The 15,660-nt window shown below is 39.2% G+C and overlaps 2 protein-coding genes across 7 annotated transcripts in view; both read left to right on the forward strand.

The window, feature by feature from the left end:
- The window catches only part of TFPI (tissue factor pathway inhibitor), a 74,194-nt gene extending 72,107 nt beyond the window's left edge, over positions 1-2,087 (forward strand). For all 6 annotated transcript variants that reach the window (XM_040561094.1, XM_040561092.1, XM_040561096.1 and 3 more), the window contains 2 exons: positions 1,253-1,435; positions 1,800-2,087. In XM_040561094.1, the coding sequence (XP_040417028.1) occupies positions 1,253-1,435; positions 1,800-1,912 (296 nt within the window). In that variant the 3' untranslated portion in view covers positions 1,913-2,087. The remainder of the gene's footprint in view (positions 1-1,252; positions 1,436-1,799) is intronic.
- A 5,694-nt stretch (positions 2,088-7,781) lies between these two features.
- CALCRL (calcitonin receptor like receptor) overlaps positions 7,782-15,660 on the forward strand; it is a 63,382-nt gene continuing 55,503 nt past the window's right edge. The window contains exon 1 of the mRNA XM_040561091.1: positions 7,782-9,117. The gene's annotated coding sequence lies outside the window, so the exon portion shown is untranslated. The remainder of the gene's footprint in view (positions 9,118-15,660) is intronic.

Raw genomic sequence — 15,660 nt, forward strand, 5'->3', positions numbered from 1 at the left:
TTTGGGGTATTTTCTTGTCAGCCTCTTGAATTGCCCAAGTTAATTCATAACTTCTTGCTTCCAGCAACTCATCTGCTTCCCCCTTTTCTGAAAACAGGATGCCTTCAGCTCTGTTGTAACCCAAGTTATTCCCTAAAATTTTAACTCAGTCTTTCCTCTAAACCACTTTTGCCAGCTATGTGGCTTTCTAACTTTAAGAAGGCCATCTGACTGGCTTCATGTGTCCGTTTATGCTTTCAGATCTCAGTTACCTCAACTCTGCTACTTCTTGAAGGAAAATGGCATTCCTTTGTGTCCCTCATAACTGATGATTTAATGGCTCCCATTCTTGTTTTTTCTTCCTCTACAGCAGCTATTTGTCAGTTCTAATTTTGCATATGAGTTACTCCAGGGTGATAGGTGATGGAGTTTCTCCAGGGGTGACCATGGGTGAGCTTGAACTTGTTCCAATTCCCAGGTACTTCATATACTTCAGGTTCATCTTCCAGCGTTTCAGTTCTCACACTCTCACTTTCAGCAACACTGAAGATCCAAAACATCAGGCTACTCCATGGAATGGTAAAAAGCTAACAGCAGCACTAAAGCACCAGCATCACAGTTGTTTTGTGCACTTAACTCTTCACCCTTGATCCTCTTTATTCTGCGAGTTACAAACTTTTCCTTCATAATTGCTCAGTGTTTTCCAGTAGACCAAAGTTTATTACTTAAGTCAAACTTTCTATATTCATGTGACAAACCTAATATTAAGTTATTGAATCTTACATCAGAAATGCTGGATACTCTTACCTTGTATTTGATTTCAAAATGTCTAGCAGTAATTAGAAAAATTCACTTCATTATCATAAATATTTCACATATTTTTAAAGCTGTCCAAGATTAATTTATTTCACTCTGTGTTCTACAAGTAGTTCACTTGAAACTCCCCTAAGTGAATTTGAGTGCTGTCTCCTACCACAGAAGCAGCAATTTTAACACTAAATTTATAGGAAACAAACCTTGCTTTCAGGATAAGGTTTTGTTGGCTTTTGGAATTCAAAGGGAGAATAACATTTGCTGGTATTTTTGGTAGTTATAATATGGCAGATGCTTATGTAAAATATCCTGGATTTTCAGAACAGAATTAAATTTGCCACTGAATTTCATATAAATTTCTAAGTTCTCAAAGCTTCAAATCTCATATAAAAAATCAACATAACAGAAAACTGGTTAATGACAGTGTTGTCTCTAACCTTTTTTTTCCTGTTATTTCTAGAACCACCTGCTATCCCTTCTTTGTGCATGACTCCTATGGATAAAGGACTTTGTAGAGCTAAAGAGACAAGATTTTTCTACAACTACTCAACTGGAAGATGTCGCCCATTTAACTATAGTGGTTGTGGTGGGAATGAAAATAATTTCACCTCCAGAAAGTCGTGTTTGAGGATCTGCAAGAAAGGTATGGGAAATGATACTGCCACAGACTATCACAAGAGGTAAATATTATGCACTCTGTGGGCTGAAACGTTCTTGCAACTTTTGGTAGTAAGTATTGGCCTGATAAAATGTAATAGTTGAAAGTCTTAGCAAAGTGCAACTGGTAATCAGAAGAGAGAGCTAGAGAGAGAAGGATGGACGCTAAAATACTGTGTACAAGAGCAGACATCTTGACCTTGGTCAGGCAAATGAAGACTAGGTAAGACAAAATGTTCTTTTTCCTCTTTTTTCAAGAATATTTCTTGAAAACTAGATGTCTCATTTCTGATAATCTTGGATGTGTTAGTCATATAGCATCTTAACTTACTCTTTCATTTTACCTTCAGGATTCATTAAAAATAAAGGTGAAAGAAGAGTAATAAAAATCAAGAAGAAGAAAAAGAAACTGACAGTAAAGGTTTTGGAAGAGGAAAGCATCCCTGAAAGAATACAACTTTGATTTTTATGGAAATGGGAAGTAAACTGCTCTTCACCTGTGAATGAAAGCCTCTAGTGTACCCAATTTAAATATATGTACTGCACTCATTATTTAGATTGCATATTATTAAGCTGTTTATGTTTTTATTATGTATGCCTCCTTTATGTTAATAAATATTACTTCGTACTTTGGAAAAGAGCACTTAAAATGTAGTTTGACTATATAATTGCTAGAGATGAAACAGGACAGAACAGGCTATGTGGGTGTAGAACTCATAACAATTAAAAAGTAGGCAAGATTCAAATTTACTTTATTTCCCCATTCTTTTCTGAAATCTATTTTGGTCCTAAAAAAGAAGTATAAGGCTTGTCAAAGAGTAATCACTCGTCAAGCATGATTATTTCAATCTTAGATTAAAAGATGAGTCCACTGATAAAAAGAGGAAATAGGCAATGGATTTGTTTTAATCAGATTTATTTTGGGTTATGCAAGCTAGATGCAACTCCACTGAAGTGCATAGAATTAGACTTGTCAAATGAATACGAATCAGAATTAACCCACCAAAAACATAAAGAGAATGTTCAAGTTGTAAATGTGTGACACAATGTGACAGAAATTTACAAAAAAAAATAAAATATATTTGTTGGGTTCATCCATTTATCCTTGTTACTGAAGTAGATTCATGGCTCGCAAGTTAATAATTTCTGGAAATATGTATTCTTGGGAAAAAAAAAAAAAGGAACAAAACCCATTCATAGATGAAGAAATCAGTATAGTTGCTTTAGTGGTAACGGTACATTTCCTCCCCAGTTGACTTTAAGTTTGTTTATCGGGGGCAGGGGGGTCTTTTGCTTCTGTTTGTTTTTGGTTTCTTGTCATTGTGGGTGGTTTTGTTTGCTTTAAGACTGACATGAGATAGTGGTTCAGTTCTTGTCCTTCTTCCAGGCACCTCTCTGATCTGGGTAGATCTTTTCTAACAAGATATTTTTCTTAAAGGAAAGAAAAAAGAAAAAAGTAGTTGGTTTCCTGGTAAGGTTCACAGAAATGACCTGCTGCCTATAAAACAGAAGATAGGATACGTTTTTCAAAAATATCCTTCTATCCTCTTTGATACTGAAAATCTTTTTTTAATGTATCATGTTTTCTGTTTGTGCTTAAGACTACTGAGGATACTTGCACTGCTGTTTGTGAGAGGCAATGTGAAAATACATATCTGAAATAGATGTGAGGGGCTCAGACACTACAGCAAGGAGCAAGGAGACAACAATGACAGAATAATACATGATCTGTTGGACTAACGTGCCTTTGCCTGAGCGCTACGAATTGCATGTGATTTCAGAAAGCCTCTGGGTTTTTTATATACCCAGTGAACTTTGGACTAACTCCACAAAAAGGCTAATCTTTACTGCTGAAAATTAACGCATTTATGCATTCTAAATATCTGAGGGGGTAAGTAAAAGTTTTTTTTATGCAGAAATTCTTATTTCTGGTGCCTAAGTCCTTTCATGACTCTCTTAATTTATGATCTACTAAGTGTGATTTGAAAAATGCTCATGAATCTGAAGTATAGACTAAAAAATACTTATGTAGAGTCTTGTCATATGAAATGTAAGAGCACCACAGACTTAAACTGCAATAACTATATGAATCAGACAAGTGCATTTCTGACAGAGGAAACCTATAAACTCCATTTAGACACTTAGACACTGCTAAAGACTTGCAGTGTCAGTTCTTCACAAAACTAATTTGGTGCAAGTGTCATTACCTACTACGTTCAATTCCAGCTTGATGCCTTCCAGTTCTAGTTCATTGTTTTTATTGACCTTACTCTCCAGGTATCCTCTGTACTCCATAGGCTAGGAGTCTAGTCTGTCGCTGTGAGATGTACCACACAGGAGCAGAGCAGGAGGTTAAATACTTGGGCCAGCCAGCATTTGTCATTGCAGATAAGTGGAAAGCCTGTGGTTTAAACTGCTCCTAGGCCTTTCCACTTGAATTAGCACAGTACTGCACATTGCCTCCTAAAGCAGAAGCTGCTTGAGGCATGCTAGGTACAGGAGGTGGAAGCCTTATCAGTGTGCTGAACACCCCATTAATGCCACAGTTACCCTGTTTCTGCATTGACTCTGGCATGTGTCTGCCTGGCTAAGAATGCAGGTTGCAGGTAAGTTCACAGGTGTCTGCACCTTTGCTTGTATAAACTTTATGATGAAGGCAGTAAATACATCTAATCTTCCAGTCTTAGTCATTAAAATTTCCTGTGGACTGCTGGTATTACAATTTAAGTAATCACTAGATAGCGTGATGTACTTAGGAGTGGAGACAGAGCTGAATTTGATGCGACTGCTTCTCCAGCAGCTTAGGGAATCAGTAAGGATATTGTACGTGTATGGTTTCAGATTAAAGCAAAAGAGAGAGTGCCAAGTGCTGCTGGATATTTGGATATCACATTTACAACAGCCTCCTCCTGTCACTGGTCTCTGGCAGAGAGGCAGGGCTATCCTAAACACCACATTAAAATCCTCTTACAAAGATATGTGGTATTCCCTAGCATGATTTTGAGGTATTTGAGCATGATTTGCATTAAACTAAAACCTCTTTTAGAGCTTTAATGTGAAAGAGAATGAAACTTGTTTTTTTAGCAGCAGGAGTGCAACATTCAGATAATCCACTATTTATTTGAATTTGCATTATTGGCAGCATTTCTTCTTTATAGAGAAAGTGTTTTTTCTCAGCATCAAGCCCAAATAGAGATGGCTGGGCAGAACTGTTTCTCACGAACTGTCCTCTGCCCAGCTTCAGTGGCTGTGACTGCAGCTGTAAACCTCGCATTGGTTTTAGATGAGACGGGACTCTGAGCCTTGTAGGGTTTAGGAGGAAGGGGAAGAGGGTTGCCCATAGTGTCTCTTAAAGCAGCCCACCAAAAAGACTAACAATTATTAGGGTTTGGTTTTATGAGATTATAACCTAGAATGATGATCTTTCTTAAAGAGAATATTCTGAATGAGACAGTAGATATGCCCCATCCTTGGAAGTGCTCAAAACCAGGCTGGATGGGGCTTTAAGCAACCTGGTCTAGTGGAAGGTGTCCCTGCCCATGGCAGGGGGGTTAAGCTAGATGGTCCCTTCCAACCCAAACCATTTTATGATTTAAGATATCGGTACATATAAAAGAATGGATGCATTTGTTTCAATACATATGGCCATTTGTTTGTACATAAATCATCCTTTCTGTCCCTGCAGAAACCTGGCTGTGTGGCTGCTTCCCAATTCTAAGTCTCCTGCTTGCAGAGCTCTCCTGCAGACTAACAGGTTCTCCTCGCTGAGCATGCTCTGTTGCTCTGTGTAGTCTTTTCTTCCAGAACTGCTGTAGCTAGGAGAGGACTAACAGGTACTCCCCCATGCTCTCTTACCCTGTAGTTACACAGTAGTAAGAAACTTCGCGTGCATTCATTTTTTAGTAACAGAGATTAAACAAATGATTAGTTGGGGAAACTCTTCTGTCGTTGCTGAGACAGAAAAAGACTACAAAGTTATGGCATCTCAGCATAAATCAACTCTACTAACCAAGAAACCATTACAAAGAGATTTATCTTTTAGACTTATTATGTAGAGTTCAGTGAGGAAAAAACAACAAACAAGCAAACAAACAAAAACTGGCATGTTATAGACAATAAAACAACAACAACATCAAACTGATTAGATTATAATCAGAAGTTTGGTGGAGGTACTGGGTTTGGCCACCATACCAGTTATCCATCTCAGTCTGTTATCTTGTTTTTGTATAGCTCTAAAATGCATTGAATTAGTTTTTCATGTTAAAAGGCCAAACTGAAGTGTGAGCTGATTTGCATCTTCATTAACTCCACAAGAAATTATTTTCGTATCCTTCTCATTCATTCAGTTCTTGTCATTCTTGTATCTTTAATACCTGCAGAACAACCACATGCAAGAATATCGAAAAGATCTGTGCATTTCTCAAAGACAGGTCAAGGATGAATGGAGTAGGGGAACAGCTGGGCACAAGGAAAAGATAGGGAATTAGATGTCAGAATGGTGAAGACGTTAGACTATAAAGCTATGCTAACAAGTTACCAGTGACTATATGCATTTCCAGTCAACTAGAGTCCCTTCACCCAGTCATTTCATTCCAGATTCTGCCCTCGTTGCTTTGGAGGAAATACGCACATTGCCATGAAATTTCTCCCACATTGTATGACGGGAGCCAACAAGCCAATGAAGTTACAGAGATTTGATGAATTTCCATGTATAACCTGGTGTGTGCCCTAGGTCCATTCTGGTGATGAAACAATATGTCTTTGAGAAATAATCTAAAGTCTTTTGACTCATCCTTTTTTCCTCCCATTTTTTATGGGCATGCCTTTTTTTTTTTTAACCTTTGTTACGTAAGTCCTGTCCCTTCCTTTTCTTTTCTTTCCATTTCCATTTAAACCAGAATTTCTCCTCATATCTCCAATCCAACTCCTTTTTCAAAACTGTTAACATTTATTTAGAGTTTGGGAGTCTTCATCCTTCTAGAATCTACCTTTGGAACATTTTCATGTGGATATAAGGATGATGTTTCATCACTGCCCTCTTTTAGCAGTATCTGCTGAGAAAGAATCCTGTTTGAATATATAATATGGGTATTAAGTGTTTAAATATGAACTCTAGTATTTTATTCATGGGCAATATATGACCAAGCGTCAGAAGTTTCTTCGGTTTTGTTTATCCCATGGTCTCCTTGAACCCATGGCACCGACACGTCGGAATTTGCTCACCAAGGTTTTTTTCACGGGACGCTCATCATCCACCGCCTGTGCGAGAGGTGGGCAAGGCGGCCTGTCCCGGGGCAGCCTCGCGTCTGGAGGAGATGCTCGGAGGATGCGTTTAGATGCGGGTCCACGGCAGGGAAGAGGAAAGGAGAGGGGAGGCGATGCGGGCGGCAAGGTCTGGCAGGAGCAGCCCGGCCGCTGCGCTCCAGGTGGCAGCACCGCGCCGCCAGGGGGCGCCGCTCCCCAGTCCTCGGGCAGGTGCGGGGCTGCACGGCCCGGAGCTCCCAGGGCGCAGAGCGGCCTGGCCGGGAGGAAAAAGTGGGAAAAACACCGCCTGGCCTTGCAGCCCATCCGTCAGCCACAGAGAGACCTCCCTCACTAGCGCAGCGCTGCAGAGAGGGGTTCTCAGCTCATCAGGAGTTGTCCCATTATAAGCAAAACTATATTTATCCCTCAGCTTCTGAGATCAGATCAAAACTCGTGGTAAGAGGTGGAATTAGTATTTTATCTTTTTTCTTCGCAAGGTTTTAAGCTTTGGTTAAAGCACAGTCTGTTGTGTTCATTTAGATCCCTTTTGAACGGCTCGCCCACGCTGTTGATAAGCAGGGGAGCTGGTACGGGTGTCATTTACATGCCTTTCAGCCAGAAAAAGGGGGAGCTGAGGCAGTGTGGGGGCCTCCCGCGTCTTTGAAGTGCAAATTGCACCAGCTGAGATGTCTCAAATACCTGTTGAGTAGGAGTAAGAAAGTTCCAGTGATAGCTAAATAAGTAGAATATAAGAATTTTGAAGTTAAAAAAAAAACAACAAAAGCCCACACAACTCTACTGAACTTGACATGCCAAATCAAACATGACCTATGTAATAAATCTCTCCAGTTAATTCAGATGTTGAGCCTGTCTTGAACATGTGTGCTTAGCTGGCATATATGGATCATTTTCTAGGCTATAGTGTATAGTGTACTATATTGCAATCTCTTGCCCAGACCTAAACGGTCTAAAATACTGCAGCCAGGCTCACTTCTGATGAGATTCCACTGCCTGAATTTCATCATTGTTCAGAATCAGATCTAATCCCCATCTAATTTCTGTTTACATTGCTTAGGGAGTTAGAGTGCCAGTTCTTAGTTCTTCACTGATTATAAAACTCAAACATTCTCCCATTGAAGTATGGTCCTAGAAGCACCAACATTCACGTGCCAAATGAGTATTAAAGTCATGTGCCTGCTCTTATAGTGATCCTAGATTGTGATTTCACCATTCATACTGTCTGGTTGGGTTTTGGTTGGGTTTTTGGCCGTTTTTATCTTTGGAGAAAGAATTTTCAATGGCCAGACAAGTTCCCTCACCCAGTTCACATTCTATGAATGTTTCTGCTGGTAAGACAATGGATTGACAACACGTAGCGAGAAGCAAGCAGAAATACTTCAGCTTGTTTCATGAGCAAATTAAACAGTTATCATTTTGATGAGCACTTACAAAACCATTACATCTGGGGACATGTCCCATACAGATTCCTACTGTTAGAGGTGTTTCTAGTTAGTATTTGAGCTTACTGCTCCATAAACCTGCATTTGTCCAGCACAGGATGCCATGTGTGCACAGCAACTGTATTGATTTGGAGAGCACACCTTCTGTCTGTAGCACAGGTACCAGCTGTGCAAAGAGCAGGTAATAAATGCTGTCAGGGAAACACTTTTAGGTCCTGATGTGAACTTCTTGAAGCCAGTGTAAGGATTGTCACCAATGCTGCTTTGTCCTCAGTTGTGGCAGTTTTTAAAGCAGGCAGCTGGTACCTGATGCCGTGAGATCAGGGGCATTTCAAAACGCAGTTGGGACTTCTGTGCAGCATTCCCCTTCCTGCTGCCTTTTCTCCACCCCCGATACTTCAAGGGTTTATTTACCTAAACATAACATTTCCCTTGGGTATAAAACGAAGCGGTACTTTCAAATTTAAGCAAGTGCCTAACTTCAGCTCGATTCTGAGCCGCAGCACAGCTTCGGCTGTGGAAGCGTGCCTCCGTGCGGCTTCTCAGCCCTGCCAGCTGGGCAGGAGCAGCCCCTCTCCTTGTGGCGGAGAGGGGCTTAGCTCTTACCCTGCGCACTGCCCCGGAGGGGCTGAATCCCACCTTCTGATTCTGCCACACTTCCCACCGCTTCAGCATCCCCGCCGGAGCTCCTCGCCTTGCCGGGGCCGTGCCGTCGGAGCCGGAGAAGCCGAGGCGAGGCGGGCTGCGGGCGGGGTCTGGCTGATGTAACAGGAAGCCCCGCTGGCTGCCTGCCGCCGCTCCCCGCTCTCCGTCCCCAGCTGAGCCGCTCCTGCTGCTGCCCGAGCAGCGCCGCGCTCCGCTGAGCGCCACTGCCCCGCAGCCAGCGGCAACAGCGAGCTGCCAGCCGCGGGGAGAAGAGACGAGCGGAGGCAAAGCCAGCCAGAGCCCACCGGAGTTGAGCCTGGTGAGTACGCAGCGAAACGGTCCCGGTTTTTTACCTAAAACCGTTTTTTTTTTTTTTTTTCCCCTTCTGTGCAGACCCAAGGGATCCGGGTTTAGCTCTGTTGCGTGCTTTTCCCTGGGGTCTGCGGGGAGAAAGGGGTAGGAGGAAAAGCCACCTTCATTTGTAAGTGCTGCGCTGGTTTTGGAAGTAGTGGTGCTTTATAGATCCTCGTGGAAGTGATCAATGGTAAAGAGGGAGAAAGAGAGATAAAAATACCCTAATCAGCACTTAAAGGATTCTGCCTAAAACCGTAATATTAGCTAACCAAATTTCTGTCGTTGCATCTGGAGAGAATTAGAGACATATGGGTTTGAAAAGGGTCCATGAGACTAATTCAATACAACTGGAGCTCTTTCAAGAGAGGACGAATTAGGTGATAAACTTGTTTAAATTTTCTTACTGAACATTCCTTTAATCTTATTGACATTATTATACCGGAAAGAGATCATATTTGAGTTAATTCATAATTAGGTTTTGCGTTGTAATTACATGACTGAAAAGATGAAGCTCCTGTTTTGTCTGGACTTCCTATTTGCTTGAGAAAAAGTTAGCTTGACTTTAGTGCTTGTGCGTGTGCCGGGGTCTTACTGATGAGATTTTTCCCACACGCACCAAACTGATTTATTGAGGGGTGGCTGTCTACTATTTCATTGCCTGGAGAAACTATTGGCCGGGGGGAAGAGTGTGGTTCTGTGCTTTCCAGTACAGAGTTAAGAGGGTCATGCCACTTCTTCATCTTTCCAAAGCTGATGCAGTACCGTCATTTTTTACAAGTCCGGTTGTGTTATTGTGATGATCCCTTTTGCTATATGTAGTCATTTGCCTGTCTGTGTAAGCAATGGATCTGCGGAATCAGGGAATCTTATTTCTGAAAGATAGTTAAGAAACAATGTAAGTTTTAAATCACACTTGGATTTGATCTGCAGTGATTCATTTAGTCATCTGTATATTTCTATAGGGGCTGAGATTGAAATAAAAATAGCTGAGGTTTTGTTGCTCTCTACCTTAAAGAGTCATGCCAAATATGTTGGGGCCAGATTTTGCTCCTACAGTTGTGCCAATGACAAGTCTTTCCAGTCATATTGTGCATCCTGGGGATCTTGTCATTCATTTACAGTAATAATGCATACAACAATTTAAAGCTGTTCAGACTGGTAATGTGCTAAAAGCCTGATTGTTGTGCTCTGAGGTCCTTTCAGTGGGTTGAAAGAAGACACACTAGTTCTGGATAAATGTGAATGAGACCAGATTTGAATCCGTGTGTTTCCTTTCAAAATACATGTGCTGCTACACTGTCTGAAATGCTCAACTAAAAGTAATTATCGGTGTTTCCATGGTATTTACTTCTGCAATCTACGTATACTGTCAATGACTTTGCTGCATCAAATCTCAAAATCTTTACCTAGCTTCAAAAATCTTCAGCACCAAAGGCGCTTGGTGGTACTAAATCAAACAAGATGGCACTTGAAGAAAAAAATGTTCATCTTGTTTTAATGATCGGTGCAGTAGGAACTATGGTCTTCAGAAGTATTTCAGCTAGATGATTAAAATTCTTGTCTTATGCTCTTCTCAAGTAACTGGTTTAGGTTTTGGTGGCACTGCCTACGTGTGAAGTGTTAGACGTGTATGTATTCTGATGCCAGAATCCAAGTATTTGCAGACAAAGCATAGACAATGACAGGGTGATGATGTTGAACAGTTCGACTGCATGTTTTAGCGTACAAAACTGAGTACCTGAATATATAGCTTGGTTTGCAAGTTCACGAGTTGCATTATGTCTGTCCTGTTCAAATGTTGCTGTACTCTGAATTCCTGATCAGCTGGAATCTTGCTCTGCATTAAGAAATGTAATGTTTGTCCCTTCGAATAGACTTTTCCTGATACAGGCACAATTGTTGAAATCCTGACCCGCTGAGAGCCAGTGGGAATTTTTCCACTGACTGTCAAAGGGCAGGATATTCCTCAATGTGGGTATTTTTATTGAAGGAATTATTTCGTGTGGTTACAGACATTATCCATCCAGTAACTGACGTACTGTGATCTATTGGCAGCTGTGTTTTTGATAACTTCCATCATTTTTGAATGCTCAATCTGTAAAACACAAATCTTCACGTCTTGTTCTTGGTGATTAGTGACTTACCTGGCTAAATAACAGGGTCTACTCAAGGAGAGCAGTATCGTTCTGTGGGCTATCTGAGTACTGTGATCCAGCTTTAGACAAGGATACAGGTAAGAACAAAACCAAGGGAAAAAAAGCACTGATACATTTCTTTTGCCACTAATATAATTACTTAGTTCTGTATTCTGTGCATTCCAGTAAATCGGCTTCTCCCAACAGCACTTCTAGCATGTGCAAGAGCTGGGTAGGACTGGGCCATCAAGAGTCTATGAAATCACACAGATAAAGGATTCAAACCAGTTCAGTCATTTGGAAGGAACTATTGCTATCAATATGTTTTTAATAATAAAATGTACACAGTGATACTTGAGAAGTATATATCTAATCACTCCTTTGGTCAGTACTGGTCATAGCATTAGCTATTATGAAGGAAACTGGTGGAATTTCTCCAGTGAGAGGTCCGAGTCTGAAGTTAGGAAACAAAATAGAATTTCTCTTTAAGAGGTTGTTTCCATCTGTTCCCAACGTGTTTACAGTGTTCTTGATCTGCTAGCAAAACTCCTTCTGTGCTTCTGATCAGCAGTCACTCCAACAGAGCACGTCCGCAGTACGGGCACTACTGCAGTGTTAGGGCACTCTCTGTTGTGAAGGCGTCTGTAGCTCTGTCACTGGGTTTCAGATATCGGAGTTGCCTCAGCTGAGCTTTACACTCACTTAGTTGCTCATGTAACTGTTGTAGCAAATTGTCAGAACTCTGGAGTTTACTATATCCTTATATTAATTTTTTATGTAAGTATGTGCTTATATATATATATCTATCTTGTGCCGATTTTTTTTCTTAATGTGCCAGCTAAGGAGGGAACATGCATGTTTTGAAAGAGACTTAGAAAGTAAGTCTTAAACCTTATTCTTCGTTTAGAAAGCTGTGAATCATGTCAGCTTTTTAAATTGAACACATTTGAATGTTGTTTTAATATTTAGAAGAAAAAGGAGAAAGCAAGCCTTTTTTTTTTTCATTTTTTGTACTCACGTTGGCAATGCTAGTGTGTTGACAATATCAGCATAAAAATTAAAAGACATTCAGTGTAATGCATTGCACAAAGAGCAGCAGAAATTAGCCTGTTACTTAGTTTCAGGGAGAATTCCCCAGCCAGTGCAGTACAATGCAAGGTCTTTTTAATATGTTTATTTCCATTATTTTCTTTCAGCAGCATTTTTTCTATTTGTTCTATTTTAGAACCAAGACAAAACTGGAAGGCTAAATTTTAGCATTTTCATTCAGTTTTGTTTTCACTATTATCTCTCATGCATATCTGCTTTGGTCTCCCAAGCTTGTTTATACTGTTTACATTTTCCCAGCAAAGTCATTCTTTTTCTGCCCTAGTTCTGTGCAAACACTTTCAATCATTGCTGCAGTCTATGCTGTCCAAAAGAGCAGAAATGATTTATTTAGAGTTGCTTTTCCTTGGAAAGATGCATTTGAAATCCATTTAAACAAATGTAATGCATTAAAAAAAGACTTTCCATGAGAGTAGCGATGTATTCACTACAAGAAAAGGAAAACGGATTTTTTACTTGTATAACTTTGTATGTTTCTCGGATGCTGTTACCTTTTAATATAGCATAGATGTCACCCAAGGCTTTTGGGCAGTTTTGGCCACTATAAAGCTTTAGATGACAATTAGCATACTACTTGGATTAAAAAAAAAAAAAAAAAGTCAGTGTTGTATTTCTGGACTTATGCCTGGAGCATGCAGCCCTTTTTTAAAGAAAAAAAAAATTAATCCCAAACAAAACTAGTGACAGAGTTTTGTTTAATGAAACCCATACCAGTCACTGTGACTTCCCATGTAATGCCAAAGACAAGGAACTACACACTGTGATTAGTGAATTTTATTTTTATTTTTTTCAAAGCTACTACTTCAAATACTGTGGTATACCATCAACTGCATTTAGGTGGAAGATAAAATTTTTAGGAACTAAAAAGGTATTGTTTTCAACATATTCTTTGATAATTCTGCGTTTGAAAAGCGTACACCCTTGATGCTTGGATGGGCATAAGGTGTCACTCTTTACATTGTACCTCAGGTTTTTGTCTCCCATATTAGAGTGGTAAAATCTTAGAAATTCATTTGAATACATTTTGTTTTATTTTTAGAGTGACAATGCTGGTAGAGTTTCATTAAAGTAAAGCAAAAGATGTACTGAACAGATACTTGTTCTACACAAACTTATGTGTTTTAGGCTTTAGTTGTTGTGGTTTTTTTTTTCTTTCTTATTAATATTATCAGAAATGCATATAGTTTGTTTCCCCGTGTTGTTGTGCTCTGTAGTCCTTCCTAAATAGAAATGAAGAATATATATGCATCAGGCATGAATAAGAGCTTTAGATATCATACTACTTTCCTCTATTGTTGCATTTATTTATTTATTTACTGTCCTAAATGTAGCAAAAAAGTGACTTTATACATTTTTTTTTAAATTTTAACAAAAGGACATGGTTTTGCACAGATTATCCTTAAATGTTCTGTATAATGGGGAGATCTGCCCTTTTGTTTCTGTTAGTGAAATCCAGCAGGTGTCACTCTGGGGATTAAGTAAGGAATATTTCACAAGCAGATATAAACTTGTTTGGGAGATGACATACTGAATTTAAAAGCATTTATTCCAGTATATCTTTACAGGATATTTTTTTTTTTGCCCATGCCATTTTCATTTTTCAATATATTTTCTAAATTACATTATTTAACATGTGTATTAATCTTTCTGAGTATCTGTTTGAACTTGCACAATGAAACATTAGTTCAGTGAGAAGTTGTACTCATAGGTGTCAAATTTGAAGCACAAAGAACTGGGAATTGGTTGAACATTGCCTTTATGATAGTAAAAATTGCTTTTTCATCTTCTCTGGGAATCAAAATTATTCTTTTTGTCAGTGGAAATTCTAGTTGCACAAGTAATATGTTTATTTATTAAAGCAGTCCACATATTGGTTTTTATTTAAATTCGAAAAGTGATATTATGGGGTGGTTAATTATACAGAGTTTCATAGTAATCATATTTGGAGAAGAGAAACATTTTCACAGTGCACCAAGTTGCTAGTATAGGAAAGCCAAAGATGTATTTTTTGTAATGAAAATAAGGGTTTATTTGTTGATTCCACAAAGTGTTTCTCTAGAAAGCAGAATAACGTGTTTATTGCATTTTTGCGGACTTTAACATAAGTGCATAACTCAGTAGTCTGTGGAGTCCATATTGTATGGAATAGGAACATAATTGTTATGAACTTGTGGGTTTCTAGAGGGAATCCTTGCTTATTTCCTGTACTGTGTTAATGCCTTCTTGTACTGAGACAAATACCTCAGCAGGCAGCTTTGGAAGGCAATGCACGTCTCTTTTCAACTAGAAAGAACTTGGATTTCATAAATACATGCATGTATACATGCATACATACATACATGTGTATATATATGCATAGTGCAATATATATATTTTACGCTTTTTTTAAAAAATAAAAAATCAGTTATAGGACTTATAACCTCAGGCCTCTTTAAACAATTCGGTTTCCTTTCTCTCACTTCTTTCTCCTGTTTAAGCCCCCATCCTGTTCCGTTTTTTATTCTATTCCACTTCCTTTCCTGTGATGACTCTGAATGAGTCACTTTGCCAGTCATTAAGAATGTGGCTTGACAATATTTCCAACAGCTTATCCTACATTGGCTCATGCAGATGAAATTAACCTCTGCCTTATCCTTCCTTTCAAAGAGAAATGTCTGTCTTCATGCATCTAGTTTCTTGGAAGGGGAAGGTGGGGGTGAGAACCCTTTCCATAAATGACTGTGTATTGAAATTCATAGTCCTGTTCCTTGAAAAGCTGTTCTTAAGAACAACAGATGTGTGTGCTATAGCTGACTAGCAAGATTGATAACCTTTTTTTAAATTGATTTAGTATTCTGTTGGGAAAAAGTCAGTTTAAACAAGTTCAGGAAAGCCAAAATTAAGGCTCTTTCCTGATGGCTGTCCAACTGCTCTCTGCATGGACGCTACTCTGCATTCTCTATTTTTTTAATAAATTGTGTTGTTTATTGCATCATAATACATTGAAGGCCACCATGATTGTGCTTTTTTGTATGTGGGTAGCAGCAATCGGAAAAACCACATACTTAACACTAAGTGGGTACTTAGACACTGAGCTAAATTGTAGCCTTTCTTGTGGTTACTTGAATGCCAGTGCAGTTGGGTTTTGGGGGGTAATTGCATTTTTTTTCACCCCCTGGTGGTATTTTGTTTTTGTTGTGTTTTTTGTTTGTTTGTTTTTTAATTCTGTTTTGGAAGGAGTGTGTAAAGAAGCTTTATTTTTTTTTCAAGTTTTCTAATCAGTTAGT

The sequence above is a fragment of the Cygnus olor genome, chromosome 6, assembly GCF_009769625.2.
Source record: "Cygnus olor isolate bCygOlo1 chromosome 6, bCygOlo1.pri.v2, whole genome shotgun sequence".
Taxonomy (NCBI): domain Eukaryota; kingdom Metazoa; phylum Chordata; class Aves; order Anseriformes; family Anatidae; genus Cygnus; species Cygnus olor.